Raw genomic sequence first — 15239 nt, forward strand, 5'->3', positions numbered from 1 at the left:
CCTTCCCCACTTTGTCTTTGGAGATCAGCCTGCCCAACAGGATGGTTCCCTCATGTTCCACACTCCTCAGCACTGTTCGCACTCCTGGCAGCCACTCGTCAGCAGCAGGGCCCCCCTCGACCCCTGCACCTGCCAGCTGCTGACACAACGCACCCAGTCTTCTCCCCGAGCCAGACTTGCTTCTCACTGCACTTGCTTGGTCCCCTCACATCAGCAGGGCCATTAGCTGTCACCTGCAACCCTTGGCCCCGTCCCATCCGGACACCGACGAGTGCTGAAGCTTCATGTTTGTGTCCTGCAGAGCACTGCCCCTGTCCACAGCAGCTTCCTTTCCCCCCGCCCCAACCAGTGACAAATTCCCCCATTGCAAATCTGGACCAGGTGACATTGGTCCCTGAGGTGTGTGTGGATTTCGCAGCCCAGGAACCCTCAGGGACAGGGGCTTCTGTTCACTGGCCCCCTGCCCCTCCAGCCCGTCACCTTGTCATAGTCCCTGTGAGATGCTCTCAAGCCCCAAGATGCTCCCTTGTACGGAGACCTAGGTAGCCCCACCCTCCCGATGCCCCCTCTTCCTTGGATGCAGGTGGGGGGCTGGAGGACAATCTTCGCTTAAACCTGTAAGCCCTGCTTCTCCAGCTAAGGCTGCCTTCACGTAAAAACTTCTCAAACGGAGGTGTGTCTGCAGCCTCCTCTTGCCCATATCCAGTCACTTCCACCACCTGTCTTCCTTCCTGAGCCCCCTGTGGAAATCGCCCTTTGAAGCCTCACTAATGACACTTTAATCATCAGGGCCCCCCGGCTTTGTCTCCATCCTTCCCTTTCCTCTCCGAGCAGGTGCCACACACTGATCCTCCTCTCGGAGAAGCTTTGTCCTCCCTTGACTTTCATGTGACACTAGAAGATTAATTCTCCTAGGCTCCATCAGTTTCCCAGTTGCCCCTTCATCCCCTCCCTCCCCTCTCCCCCATCCTCTAGCCTGGCTTCCCTGTGGCTTTTGGCCTCTCTTCTTCACCTAGAGGCATGGGCAGGGCTAGGAGCTTTTGATTCTGTGATGATGCTGGGCATAGGCTTGGCTCTGCCACTTATGAATTGGGTGAGCTTGTAGCTGTCACTTACCTGAGTTTTAATTTTCCCATGTGTAAAATGGAGATGATGATAATACTTACGTGGTAGGGTTGTATGAAGAGCCAATGGGATGCAGCAGTGCAGTGTTTTCTAAATGATAGTCATTTGCAGACCTGCTTCACAAGAGTCATCCTATACTAGCATTTACTTGAAATTTGGTCTTTGCATTGACTTTAAATCAACTCATTGGAAAATAAATTTAGTCTTATCCTAAATAATCATATCCATGAAATCATGTGTAGGAAATGCTGGTTATATCTTTCCCAGAACACGTTAAACATAAATGCATAACTATTAAAATATCAATAGAAACATCCATTGGTTCACTTCTCATTGTCCACAAGGCACCATGGGGTTACATGCACTGCAGTGCAAGTCTTTTTTTTTTTTTTAAGATTTATTTATTTTTACCTATTTATTTATTTTGGCTGTGCCAGGTCTTAGTTGTGGCATGCAGGATCTTTGTTGAGGCACACGGGACTTTTTTTTTTTTTTTTTTTGGCCGCATTGGGTCTTCGTTGCTACGTGCAGGCTTTCTCTAGTTGCGGTGAGCAGGGGCTACTCTTCATTGCGATGCTGGGGCTCTAGGCATGTGGGCTTCAGTAGTTGTGGCACGCGGGCTCAGTAGTTGTGGCTCTTGGGCTTGGTTGCTCCGCGACATGTGGGATCTTCCCAGACCTGGATTCGAACCCGTGTCCCCTGCATGGGCAGGCGGATTCTTAACCACTGTGCCACCAGGGAAGTCCCACGTGGGATCTTTTAGTTGCAGCATGCAGACTTCTTAGTTGTGGCACGTGGACTCTTAGTTGTGTCATGTGGGATCTAGTTCCCCAACCAGGGATCGAACCCAGGCCCCCTGCATTGGGAGCATGTCTTACCCACTGGACCACCAGGGAAGTCCCCTACAGTGCAAATCTTATGTGAGTCACACCACAGTGCCTGGACCCCAGAAAGCGTGTGCATCAGGTTGAGCCTTTGTAACTCCTCTGTGGCCAATCTCACCTTTGTGCCCAAGCTCCAGTTCTGTATCTCCAGCTGCTATCAAATATTTATGCCTGTCAATGTAGTCTCCTCTAAAGATCAGCCTGTCCAGTTTCCCTCCACTGCCCCTCATTTCCGGGTGACCTTGGATCCAGCCTTGGACATCATCTTTTACCTTCCACGGACTCTCCTGCATCAGCCTTCACATCCCGACGCTCCTTCCTTCCAGAATCTCGCACATGTCCTTCCCTATCCATTCCCTCAGCTGCCTTGTGGTCCAGGCTTTCCTGGCCAGTGCCGGCAGGTGTATATCTCCCTGAAATTATACATCCCTAATGACGCTCCAGCCTCAGAAGCCATCAGGGAATGTCCCCTGTGTACAGGTCAAGTTTAGACTTGAAAGCATAGCGTTGAAAGCACACAGAAAGCAGAATGGAGCAGTAGTGCGTTAAGGTCGCTGAGGTCACACCATGTGGGTTTGCGACCTCACCCTCCCTCACCGAAAGTGTGACATCCTCACGCTACTCAACGACTGAGCCTCAGTTACATCTTCTACAAAGGAGGTCATAGGGCTCCTGTTAGGATTTAAAAAGGTATGTTCTGTAAAACACTTACCATGGTGCCTGCTACATAGAGAGTGCTCTATGAGTCGCAGTTATAATTATCCTATGATTAGTTATCTGTTATGTCAGATCATTTATAGTCTGGCCCCCGGCTATCCCTTCCAATTAAACCTTTCACTTTTCCTTACTCAGAGTCGCATTTTCACAGGCTGCTCATCTCTGCCCTCAAGCCTTTGTGTAGACGTCTCGTGAAGCCTTACTAACCTTTCTATTTTTCTAAGTTTATCAAAATCTTGCACATCCTTCTAACCCTGCCTCAGCTTTTGTTTTCTCCAAAAAGTAAGATATCTTCTCTGACCTCATTTATTGTGCCCTTCCTTCCTCTGGATCCGATTTTGCTCTTTTTCTTCGTCGCGTTTATTTGGCACTTAACTTTATCTGCGTTGCACTGTTGTTTTTTCTCGGTTTCCTACTTAACTTTGTATGTATCCGTATCTTGTTTCCTTAAGTTGAGCATGAGTTTCTTGATGTGGAGGCCTATTTTGAGGCATGTGAAGCAGTGATTAAGAGCAGCAGCTGTGGGGATGGACTTCCTGAGTTCATGCCATGACATCACCACTCACTAACTGTGTGACCTTGAGTAAGCTACTTCATCTTCACGTGCCTCAGTTTCTCCACCTGTCCAAATGTGATAATAAAAGTACCTAGTTTTCATGAGTTTAGATGAGTGAATACTTAGTGCAGGCACTTACTGATTTAGTACAAGTGAAATTCTTAGAATAAGGCCTGGCATATAGTACCTGATAAGTGTTGGTGGTGTTATTATTACCAGTCCTACTGCTTTCTCCTACAGTAGTGATCACACATAAATGTGCTTAATACATATTGTTGAATGGGTGCCTACTTTCCCTCCAGCTCTCCTCAATTTTCTATTAGTCCACTTTTCTTACATGCATATTAGCAGGAAAATTGAAAGTCTCCTTTCATTTAATTCCAAAGCAAAAAAGAAATCCCATGGGTTTAAATAGCTTTGGCTGTCTGGTTAAAGGAAACAGACCAACTCGTTGAGAGAGAGAAACAGTTTTGTTTTGTTTTGTTTTGTTTTTTGGTGCTAAATTTGAAGAGGAATTTTTTTATAAGATTATTTATGGGGCAGGATGCTGGTGGCTGGGGAGCACACATTCTTCTAAAACCTACCTAGCATGCTGTGATTAGGAAAAAAATTTTCCATTAAACCCAGGAACTGTATCAGATTATATCGGCAGCCCCGGAGGACTAGGTCCACAGGGAGGTGGATTACACAGAGAGCTTTGTGCCTGTCCCTTCATCCAGCGATTCCGCTGGGAAACCAAAGAGAAAGATTAGTGGTGCTTGCAAAAGGGCAAGTGCAACCCAGAAATTGTAATCTGAAATTACATCTTACATCATAGTTGTATTTTTGTCTTTAGGGAGCAGTGTTGTCGGTAACTTACTGTAATTACTATAACCAGATCCTTAAACTATGTCTGCAGAGAGCATGGAAAAAAAACACCTGCCCTTTATGTGACAGTGTCTCAAAGAATATATTAGACTTTTAAATCAAATATTCTTATTATTTTTAGTACAGTGTTCCATACACGAATCAGGTATTTTAGTTACAGACACACTTTGCCATTCCTTCAGAAAGTGAGAGCCTACCAAGACATAATGGTTGTTTTGTAGAGTTAGGAAGCATGATGATGAGGGGGAGCTGTTATACCAGTTTTATTTAGATTTTCAGATGACTCTTTAACAAATGACATTAGAACATTAGTCATCTTGAGATCAAAAGAAAGTTTTGTCATAAGTTAAAAAACTGGTGGAAGTGGAAATCATCATGGGCATTTCTCTCAGTGGAGATCAGTTAGCAGACTATTATAAGGGCCTGGGATTTAATATGTTTTATAAATTATATGGTAAAGTGATTTCATAATGGAATATCCATTTTTTTAATGACTGTAAGTTGCAAATACAAAATCAATGGAAATAAATTTCAGTAAGACAGAAATGCCTACATGAACAGACAAGAGAATTATAGGTGATAGATAATGCAAAGGAATTGGTAAAAATAAACAAAGAAAAACCAGACAGAATCAGATTGTTTGTACGCTGGCTGATGTGATTTGGCAAAGATCTGGGAGTCCCTATATCCTATTCTTAGTGAGAGATTTCAGCCTGTAAAGTTCTTGACACATCAGTAAACGTGTTGGAAGATACTGTTCTACTTACACCAAACAGGTATCCAGTAGGTGGTCTAAATAGAAAAAAGGAGATTTAAGCGAAGTAAGTAAATTTGGGTATGATAAATCCATAATAAGTTATAAAAGGAAACAAGGCATACTTTAGGAGAAACTTTATAAACCTTAGATGGGGAAAAACCAAGTTTCTGGGCAGATGTGGAATGCCTCTCCTTCCACTACAAACACATAGAAATGTTGTATTAAAAAATATTATATGTATGTATTTAAATTAAATTCATATTTCAGCAAAAAAGTAAGAAGAATTTTCAGGTGCCAGAAATATATAAGAAATCAATAGCCAAAGCTATATGTGGGAAGCCACAGGGATGGTAGGGACTAGGGCGCTAACCTGCCTGGGGACAGGAATCAAGATTACATAACCTCTTCATGACATGGGTCTGGAACTAGGCTCACCAGGTAAAGCTGGGGGCTGGCAAACTGTTGCTGCACTGGTGAACCAGGCATGAAAACTACCTGCAAGTTGTTATAGGGAGTAGCTGCCCACATCATGTCATTAGTGGAAATAGTCACCCTCCAGAAATAAGCTTAAAGCCATCATCTTTCTTTTGTATGGGTCCAAATGTGCACTGCTTTCTCCATGTGGAAACCCTGAACTGAGAAAATAACTCAGAAACTAGTCCAGAATCATTGAACTCTTTAGGGCTCTGGCAGAGGCAACTGTGAAAGCAATCCTATTAGATTTGTTTTTGTTTTCATTTTTGCCTTTTTTTTTTTTCAACAAAACATCATGGACCTCTTATGAAGACAAGCTTATGAGCAAAAACTGCTAAGCACTTAAGTATACATACCACCTTGAAGTCAACCGATAGAAGCAACAAAATAAACTGAAAAACCAAATAAAATAGACAGATCTTAAAGGGACTTTAAGAATGTCTAAACTATTGAAAGATAAAAAAGAATTCCTCAAGAGAGGAAAAATAAATAAAAAAGGAGACTATGAAATAGAACCAAATAGAAATGCTAGAAAAGAAAATAAGATTCATTGAAATGAAAAACAAAAACACCTCAACAAAGTAGGCAGTAAACTAAACATAGCTAAAGAGAGATTTAGTGAATTGGAAGATAGATCTAGGGACTCACCTGGAATGCAATATACAAAGTTAGTAAGGTATAAAGTATGAAAAAGAACATAAATCACAAAAAAGGATAGAAGGAGAGGCTTTGATGTAATTGGATCCTCAAAGGAGAGAATAGAGGGTTCATTGAAGATCAATATGTGGTCTCATAAAACCTTCTTTGGTATTTTTGTCGGAGATTTAAGACTGTATTAGGCAAGCCTTGGGAAGTTTCTCTATTATTTATTTTATGTTTTAATTTTGACTGGTAGCATCCATACTAATTTATATACATTATATACATTAGTGTATTGAACTATGGCCAGACAAGACAAGCCTAGAATGCCTGACACAGTCTTCCTCCATGAACTTTTGCTGTGTTTACTGTTCTCTGTTACAGCTGCTGATGTAGAGAAAAACAGCAAGTAGCCAAGTGAGGTGCTAACAGGAACAGTGCTTCTGGGGGAACCAGCCAGCTGACCAGTCTCTAAGGGTAGTAGTACTCTGGAAACTACTCTGGCCAGTTGCCTGCTGCCTATGCTGCCACATTTCTTAGACTGTGAAGCTAGAGGCTCAGCTTCCATGTGCTCTGGGCAAAGGCAGAAAGGAAGCATGAGGGCCAGCCTGTACATGTTCCCTTTTACTTTCTCCTTTCCACTCTTTCTCCATTCTGGGGACTGCAATTCCAGGGGCTCACACATCAGCTTATCTCCCTGCAACCTTAAGGAACTTCATTTATTCTGTGACACAGAGAGAAAAGGAGACTTCAGTGGTTATTTTTTACTCTCTGGTGGAGAAAACTGGTACAGCAGTGTTCTTTAAGATGGGTGAAAATATGGCTTAGTAATAAAGAACATGTACCTTAGGAATAAAAAGACTGACCTCCGTTCAGATCCTGTCCTGCTAATTATTGGATATCTTTTGAAAAGTTACTTCATCTTTCCGTGTTTTAGTTTCCCCGTTTGTAAAATCAGCTAAAAAATACCTTCTGTAGAATGTTATATTGAAAGCATTTACTTGGCAGTTAAAAAAAAATTAGTTCTTGACCTCCTGTTATATCACTATGTAGGTACAGAATTCAGGCATTCTGTCTTGATTTCAAACACTATAGTCTACCTTGTCATCAAACCATAGGGCCAAATTTGGGGTTCATAAGAATACAGTGACCATGGATACGGGGTTCTGAAGAAAGCAAGGGGAAGGGGAGGGAAGATGTGCTCTCTTCTGCCTGCACATCCAGAGCTTATTGTTTAGTTTCTGCTTTGCCTAGGGAGGCCCAGGGCAGGGAGGTGCACAGGGCCCATTGTGGAATTGGGCCCTGGCCTTCCTAACCACTTCAGTTCATACTGGCCCATTTCCCGTGTACCTGCGAACTGTGGGCAGAAAAGGCTTAACCACGGCAGCCCCTTGAACTCAAGTGGCACGAGAAGATGCAGAAGCAACCAGCTCAGTCTCCTCTGACCTTGGCAGCTGGGAGACCGTGCTCTGAAGTTTGGGAGTAAATCAACCCACAGTCCTGGTTTCTGCCTAAGAGCAGGATATTGTGTTGTCTCTTACACACACACACACACACACACACACACACACACACACACGAGTCTCTCTCTCTTTCTTTTTGTCTTCCCCCTGTCTTTTTTCCCTCCCCTTTTCTCTTCCTGCCTGACTCTCTTTTGTTCCTTCCCCTTGCTCATCCAAGAATCTCTCTTTTCTCGTGTTCCAGCCTGGCTTCTGTCCTTGTAGGCATTATTTCATCCCTGGGTGGCTCTCGGGCAGAAGGCGAACCACTGTGTTGACCTGTGCTCTGTCACACAGCTACCAATGAAAAAACCAGCTCCAGACTTCCGCTAGATGGGATAAAGCAGCTACCCCAGGCTAACTGCAGACACAGTTCCCTAGTAACCATGGAGAAACATGCATCCTAAAATTCCCGACCTTCCACCCAAGACTCCATAATCTTGGCTCTGCCATATCTCGATCTCACGATTCAGGAATGAAGTTGATATTTCCATGGGGTGTATCTTTCAGCTATAGAAGAGCAGCGGCAGCCGCTCTGCAAAATGAATGTGCTTCTTATTTCTGTCCTGTGAGGATGTGGTAGGAGTGGAGACCGTCCAGGAGCGTTTCTACTTCTAAGACTGGGGGAAGGGACAGAACAACCTTGAAGGGTGAGGCTATGGCTTACTTCATCATTAGACTTCAGTGAATATTCCTGCTTTTATACCAACTTGCTCATCTGTTGCCCTGCTAACCCTACACAGACATGCATGAGCATGCCTACCTTTGCCATTGCAGAGCTGGAGAAATGCAGAGTTGGTTGCCCTCCTGACAGGAGGTGCAACGATCACATGACCTTGACTCCCTTAGGTTTAGAGACAGGTTTAGCGAGTCTAAACCTAGGGAATCAATTAGTAAGAATTTACTTATTTTAATTAGTTTCTTTTTTGTTTTTTTTCCTTTTGAAAATAACATATAAATAATTTGTGGGTTGATGTGGGTAGGAGAGGTACAGGGAGAGAAACAAGAAAATAGGGGGGAAAAAAAAGTATCACTTTCACCCTCAGGAGTCAAACAACCATTGTGGACATTTTCATGTGTTTCCTTCCAAAGTTTTTTCATGCCTATTTTTAGAATTAAAAAAATTGTTGTCATTTAATTTTATAATCTACCTTTTCCTTTCAACATTATAGCACATATTTCCCCATTATTACAAGTGCTTTTTAATGGCTTTGAGATATTTCTTTAATGGCTATAACACCATTTATTTAACTGTTCCCAGTTTCTGAAAATGTAGGTTGATTCAACTTCCTGCTATTCTAAATACTGCTGTGATGACCATCTCGGATGAACAAGAGTGCCTTGAGATTCTAGTAGGTGTCAGTCCTTGACTGCGTCCTATATACAGGGTCCCTGGTGTCAAGGAATTTACAGTCTAGTTTGGGAGCAAAAAATAGAGTTCTAGGTTAATCCTGAGCTCCTTCCTTTCATCTTTTCAGATTGGCAAAGTGAAAGTATGTATTATACTGCTGAATTTAAAAAGAAAAGAAAAAAAAACCAGAACCAAGAGGGATGTATATATTGATCATTATTGATATATAACACATGGCTAGATTGGCCTGGACAGAAAATGCATTGTTAATGATAGCAAATATTATGAGGAGATGAAATTCAAAGAGAACTTGGTCTACTTTTAGCTTGGCCTGGGAAGTATCTAATAACTGACAATAATCTATACATTTTCCCCTGTTTGATTTATTTATTTATTTTAAAATTTATTTATTTTTGGCTGCATTGGGTCTTTGTTGCTGCGTGCGGGCTTTCGCTAGTCGGGGTGGGCGGGGGCTACTCTTTATTGCGGTGCATGGACTTCTCATTGCAGTGGCTTCTCTTGTTCCAGAGCACAGGCTTTAGGTGTGCAGGCTCAGGAGTTGTGGCTCACGGGCTCTAGAGCGCAGGCTCAGTAGTTGTGGCGCACGGGCTTAGTTGCTCCGCAGCATGTGGGATCTTCCCGGACCAAGGCTTGAACCTGTGTCCCCTGCATTGGCAGGCAGATTCTTAACCACTGTGCCACTAGGGAAGCCCCAACACCACCACCGCATTTGATTTAAATGCTCTGATTAGAGTTGAATGTTTTTCGTATATCTCAAAGTATGTAAATTTCATTTAAGGAATATGTTCTTTAAATTGCAGCTCACATTGGTGGTTGACTATCTGAGTTACAGTTATGATTTTTATGGGCCTGCTGAGATTTACTTTTCCCCTTGTTTTCATTTTTAAAATCGATTTGAATCTCATGGAAAAATATTCCCCAAAAAGGCTATGAAATTTATAAAACCACAGCAGACTGAAAACCAGTGTCCTGATGGTGTATTTGTGAGTGTGTGATGGGGTATTACTGCAGGGCAGGAGTGGAGTGTACACAGAGAGTGAAATAGGAAACAGCCCATTTGAAAGATGTTTTCAGACACCAGGATTGTGGGATATTAGAATGAAGTGTGTGTACCCTTCCAAACCTAAGCCTTGCAAGTGTTGGTGTGATAGGAACTTTGCTCGCGTCTTGGCAGAATGATCCAAGGACACCCTGTCTGCTGTGAACAGGGAACGCATCTCAACCTCTCTTTCTTCTTTCAGCTTGATGACCCCAACAGCAGCCTTGAGGAGGTGATGGATGAGGCTGATGCCATCAGCTCTGTGAACAATCTGGGAAGCAAGCAAGCCTTGCATGCAGATTACCTGGGTTCTGAATACCAGACAGGACAGCTGTACCCGTTCTCCCTCAGCAGTGACCCCGACACGGCCACGTTCACTCTCACAAATGCAGCTCCAATGACCCCATCCTTCCAGAAACGGTGGTACATGAATCTCAACAGCCTAATGGACCGGGCCCTGAGCCCACAGTGTGGCGATGGGGAAGAGCTCTACATCATCGCAGGTGCCGTGCCTTCAGACCTCAAGGTCAAAGACAAAGTGACCATCCCGGAGTTTGTTTGGCTGGCAGCCTGTTGTGCTGTCCCTGGAGGAGGCTGGGCCATGGGCTTTGTCAAGCACACCGGGGACCGGGAGGTCATAGAAGATGTGATGGTGAAAGAACTTGAGAAACTGCTTCCATTCACGCCTCAGCTGTTCCAGAACAACTGTGGGGAAAGTGAACAAGACACAGAGAAGATGAAAAAAATCCTGGAAGTGGTCAACCAAGTCCAGGATGAGGAGCGAAGGGTAGACTCTGAAGGGGACTCTGGGACCCTCTCCAGCACGAGGAGTACCAGCTCCACTCTGCTGCCTCCAGAGGCATCTGGGGAAAGGAGTAGCCTTTTGAGAAAACTCTTGGGCTTCGCTGCTACCCCATTCATCAAGCTTTGCCAATTAATTTATTTCCTTGCAGTCAGAATCCTGAAGTACCTTGTGTATTTCCTGTGGTATGTCACCAAACAGGTGACTTGTGGTCTAGAAAGTTGTCTTTACCGCCTGGGGTCAGCCACCGTCTCCTACTTCTTGACCATTGGGGAGGAGCTGGCCAGCATTCCCTGGAAGGTACTCAAAGTCATGGTCAGGATCACCAGGGCCATTCTCCGGATCCTTTGTTGCCTGCTGAAGGTTGTTTGCCGTATCGTGGGCATCCCTGTCCGAGTCCTTGTGGACGTGGCCACTTTTCCTGTGTACACCATAGGCGCAGTTCCAATTGTGTGCAGGGACATTGCAATGGGCCTTGGTGGCATCATTTCTCTGTTCTTTGACACTGCTTTTGGCACCATGGGTGGCCTATTTCAGGTCATTTTTACTGTCGGCAAGCAGATTGGCTACAAGATTACTTTTGACAATCCTGGGGAATTATAGAAAAAAAAAAAAAACTGAGTGCCCAGTCACAGTGAATTTGATTTGTTTTTTTAATAGAGAAAGCTGGAATATTTTGCCTATGTAATGGGTTTCTGTTCACTGTCAATTATTGTAATATTTTGGCCTTTGGTGGGGGGTGTCTGCCTGTTTTTGCAAAGGAAAATGATACAATTTTGACTTCACCCAAGAGAAGTGTTCAAGGTGAGATTATGTGTAGGTCGCCTGCTGTGATGTGGGTGAACTTCTAAGCCATCACCTTCAGTTATTCACTCTGATACAGGTGACCATGTGAGAGACTCAGGTGTTCATCTGTGATAATTAAAAATTACCGGAAAGGAGGACAACTTTAAACCAAAGGCTTTCCAAGAAAAGTAGAAAGGAGTCTTGTTCCTCCTATTAATCTCTGAGACTTAAGGCAAAACTGATATAAATATTCCTGGCCAATTTGTTATCATTTTGCTTCTTTTTCTCCCCAACTCAGCTGACCTGGTGAGGTAAAGACATGCTTCCCTGTTGAAATAACTTTCTTAGGACATAGAATCTGCTATATCTCTTAGCTTTCCATGGCTCCCAAGGACCTGTAAGGTTGTTTTGGTTTTTTTTCTTCAAAGTTGAATTTCGCTGCACTTTTTCTTTTAGGTAATGATAAGCATTTTATGGCAAACGTGGCATAACAAATTCTGAATGCAAGGACTAAGGTTGTTTGCCCCTGGAATGCTTTAGTACAGCCCTCCCAGGTAAAAAAAAAAGGGAGTGCATAGGTCAGACCCCTGCTCTGAGTAGGTGCTGTAGGTCCGAGGATATCCTTAGCCAAGCTTGGATTAACTTGACATATATTAAATCTCTGACTGAGAAGACAGAGCTCAAAGACCTACATGTTAAGCTAATATGAAAATTCATATTCTGCAACATACTAGATCATTCTTTCTTACACTTCAAACAAGTACCCAATACCAAAAGTAGAAAGTAGTAAAACACTCTGACTTCTGTCCTTAAATGATTGCTTTGGTATAAAGGTATAAAAAAGAGCCCCCAACTAAAAACTCTTCTGGCCATCTCGGAAAAAAAAAAAAATCCATATACATATATATAAGTTTACATATGGATAACCTTGATTCAGAATCATTATCTCAGGAAATTATTTTTTAGTGTGTTTGAGGCTAGAAAACATAACTCTCCCGTTAATTCAAGTTCTATGTGAGAGCTAATCCCCAATTTTTTGATTAAGCACTTGTCATTTTAAATCTTGCACTGAAAATGATTGACAGGAAGAAACTGAAGCTCCCAGATTTTGCTCTGCCTTCCACAGCTGAGATGGAATCACCTGGATTTTTCTGAGTTTTCTAAAGAATTGCTGTGGGGTATAATAGAAAAGGACCAAGGGTAAACTACTGATTTGGGGATTGCAGGCCACCATGCATCTGAAAGTTTGATGCAGAAACTTGGGGTCCAGAAAGGCAACAAGGAGAGAAGGGTGGGTCAACCATTTGCATCAAGTCGGTGGACAAGAAATAGTGTAGTGAGAGTTACATTTTGTAGAAAAATAATTGAATTGGACCCAGAGTGGAAGAGCAGCCAGCAAGCTGCCATCCTGATCAATTTGTGATGCAAGGTAAGGTAGTATGACACCAGACTGCGAACGTGTCGTAGGGAGCTATGCACCAGATTGCCTAAGACTCTGAAGCAGTATTTTACCAACACTTCTGTTAGTGAGCATAAAAATCTGTAGTCGGACTTTCCTTCGTTTTAGCAGCATGAAAGTACACGAGGAGCAAGGGTTTGCCTTGGGACTGATGGGTCAAGAATCCTGCTGGATGAAAGAAAGGGAATTTCAGAAGGGACCAGCGAGATGGTCTGACCAAAGCCTCATTTGATGAGGAAGCTGAGGCCTGATGCTAGCTGATGGCGTATCAGGAGCCAAGGTCTTCTGCATATGTCCCATCACACCTGGGATGTCAGATCTGTGGTCCAGCTGCCTGCCTGGGCCAGGGCAGAGTTTTCTCCATCATCCGTCAAACAGACTAGGCTCTGATGGATCAAATGGGTTTGGCCTATATGATGAAACAGCTAGCCATCCATGCATAACATCATGCTTACTGCCTCCCATGGACTCGATATCCCCTCAGAGTACTTATTTGCATACTGAAAGACCCAAAGAGGGCATCCATGGTAGCTTGAGTCCCTTGGCACCATGGAAGGAGCAAGGTATTTGAACTGCTGCTTGAGAACCATTTGAAAATGTCTTCCTTTTCAGTTCCAGTTGTTTAGCGTCTTATTTATTTATTATGGTGTGGCTTTTTTTGAAATCTGCAAAGGAAAAAATATCCCTGAGTTTAGGTGGCTGAGACCCTTTGCTCTGGACCACTGGTATTGGCTGTGCCTCTGGTTCACTGGCTCCAGCAGGTGACTGGACTGCTGGCCTGTTCCCAGTGACCTACTTTGGGCTTTGGGGTGGGAGTTTGGGTTGATGAGCCCCATCTCTGGCTTGAAGATTTTTCTGTGGCTCTGTTATATTCTCAGGCCTTTGGGGACGTCAGCCAACTCTTCATCACTATGGAGCTGATTTTCTAGTCTGGATCAGACATGTCTTTGGACACTTTTCTTTTCCATTGTGCCTTTTGAGTGTTTGCTTCTCAGCATCAGCACTTGCCCCTAAATGCAGACGACGGTGTCAGGAGAAGGAACTAGAGTGAAACCCTGGTCATTCGTTCAGTCATTCATCCATCAAACGTGTATTTGGACAGCAAAGTTGCAGAGGTCGACGATACATGGACCCCATGTTTGAGGAGTTCAAGCATCTAGTGGTGAGGACATGGTGCAGCGGATCCACGTACCACATCATGGGAAGCCTGCGATGGTACTAACAGCATAAGCCTGAAGCACAGCAGGAAAAACCACGAAACCGTGGACACTGGGGAATCCTTTACAGAGGGTGTGACAAAAGTCAATTTGACATTTTAAAGCTATGTACAATGCTGTGCACCTTACAATGCTCAATAAAGTAATTGTTGACCATGCATCAACCATTCTGGAAGATATCTAAAGGGGGAGAATCCTGATGGCTGTAATGAGGTGTGGGGGGTTATCTGTGATTTTAATTTTTTTCCCATTTTCTTCTTGATCCACATTAACTCAAGCTGTTTCCACTCCCATCTGGATTTTTTTTAAAAATTTTGAATCATATGTGAGAAAACAGAGAAGGTTAGATCAGTGAAACAAGCCCTAGAACTTCTTTTCCATGTTGTTTCTCTGAAAAACTATCTGGGACATGAAATATTTGAAGCACCCGGGGCTTATTGCTTCACTGACTCTGAATCACATAGCAAGTTATAGAAACACTCTGATTTGTTTATTCATTAGGAAACACCCCCCCCCCCGCCAGTGTGAGAAATGACAAGCAGTCTTTGGAGGGAGGTGGTCCTCTCTGTGGCCTTTATTAGGGCACCCAACCTTGGGGTGGAGGTGGCAGGAATTCTTGGCTGCCTTCCCAGTGTGGGCAGGGTCTTATGTGTGATTCTGTGTCTTGTTCAGCATTTCACCTAAACTCATCACAGTATGAGCTTTTCAAAATGTTACACTATGAGCCATATAGTGTGGACTCCTTGACCTTTATAAATGGGTTCTCAGACAGAATTCTCATTGTCTCTTTCTGTTGTTATTTACTCCCAGATTATGGCTTGATTTCTAATAATTACACTCCAAACCTATTGCTTTTAAGCTTAAATTTCAACAAAGAAAGCACTCATGACCACTTGTCTTCATTGATTGTATGCAGTGACTAGGAGTTCACAGAGAGATGCTCTCAGGAGGGGATCAAGGTCACTCCTGGAGGCCATGTTGCCTAATGGTTAAGAGCGCAGGCTCTGGAGTCCAAATGACTTAGGCTTGAATCCTGGCTTCCCTGC

The 15239-nt window shown here is 43.5% G+C and overlaps 1 protein-coding gene across 1 annotated transcript in view; it reads left to right on the forward strand.

Moving 5' to 3' along the window:
- Positions 1-14351, forward strand: part of ENDOD1 (endonuclease domain containing 1) — a 30299-nt gene extending 15948 nt beyond the window's left edge. Inside the window, exon 2 of the mRNA XM_004265460.3 lies at positions 10132-14351. Within this exon, the coding sequence (XP_004265508.1) occupies positions 10132-11334 (1203 nt within the window). The 3' untranslated portion in view covers positions 11335-14351. The remainder of the gene's footprint in view (positions 1-10131) is intronic.
- The last annotated feature ends 888 nt before the right edge of the window (positions 14352-15239 follow it).

The sequence above is a fragment of the Orcinus orca genome, chromosome 8, assembly GCF_937001465.1.
Source record: "Orcinus orca chromosome 8, mOrcOrc1.1, whole genome shotgun sequence".
In the NCBI taxonomy this organism is placed as follows: Eukaryota; Metazoa; Chordata; class Mammalia; order Artiodactyla; family Delphinidae; genus Orcinus; species Orcinus orca.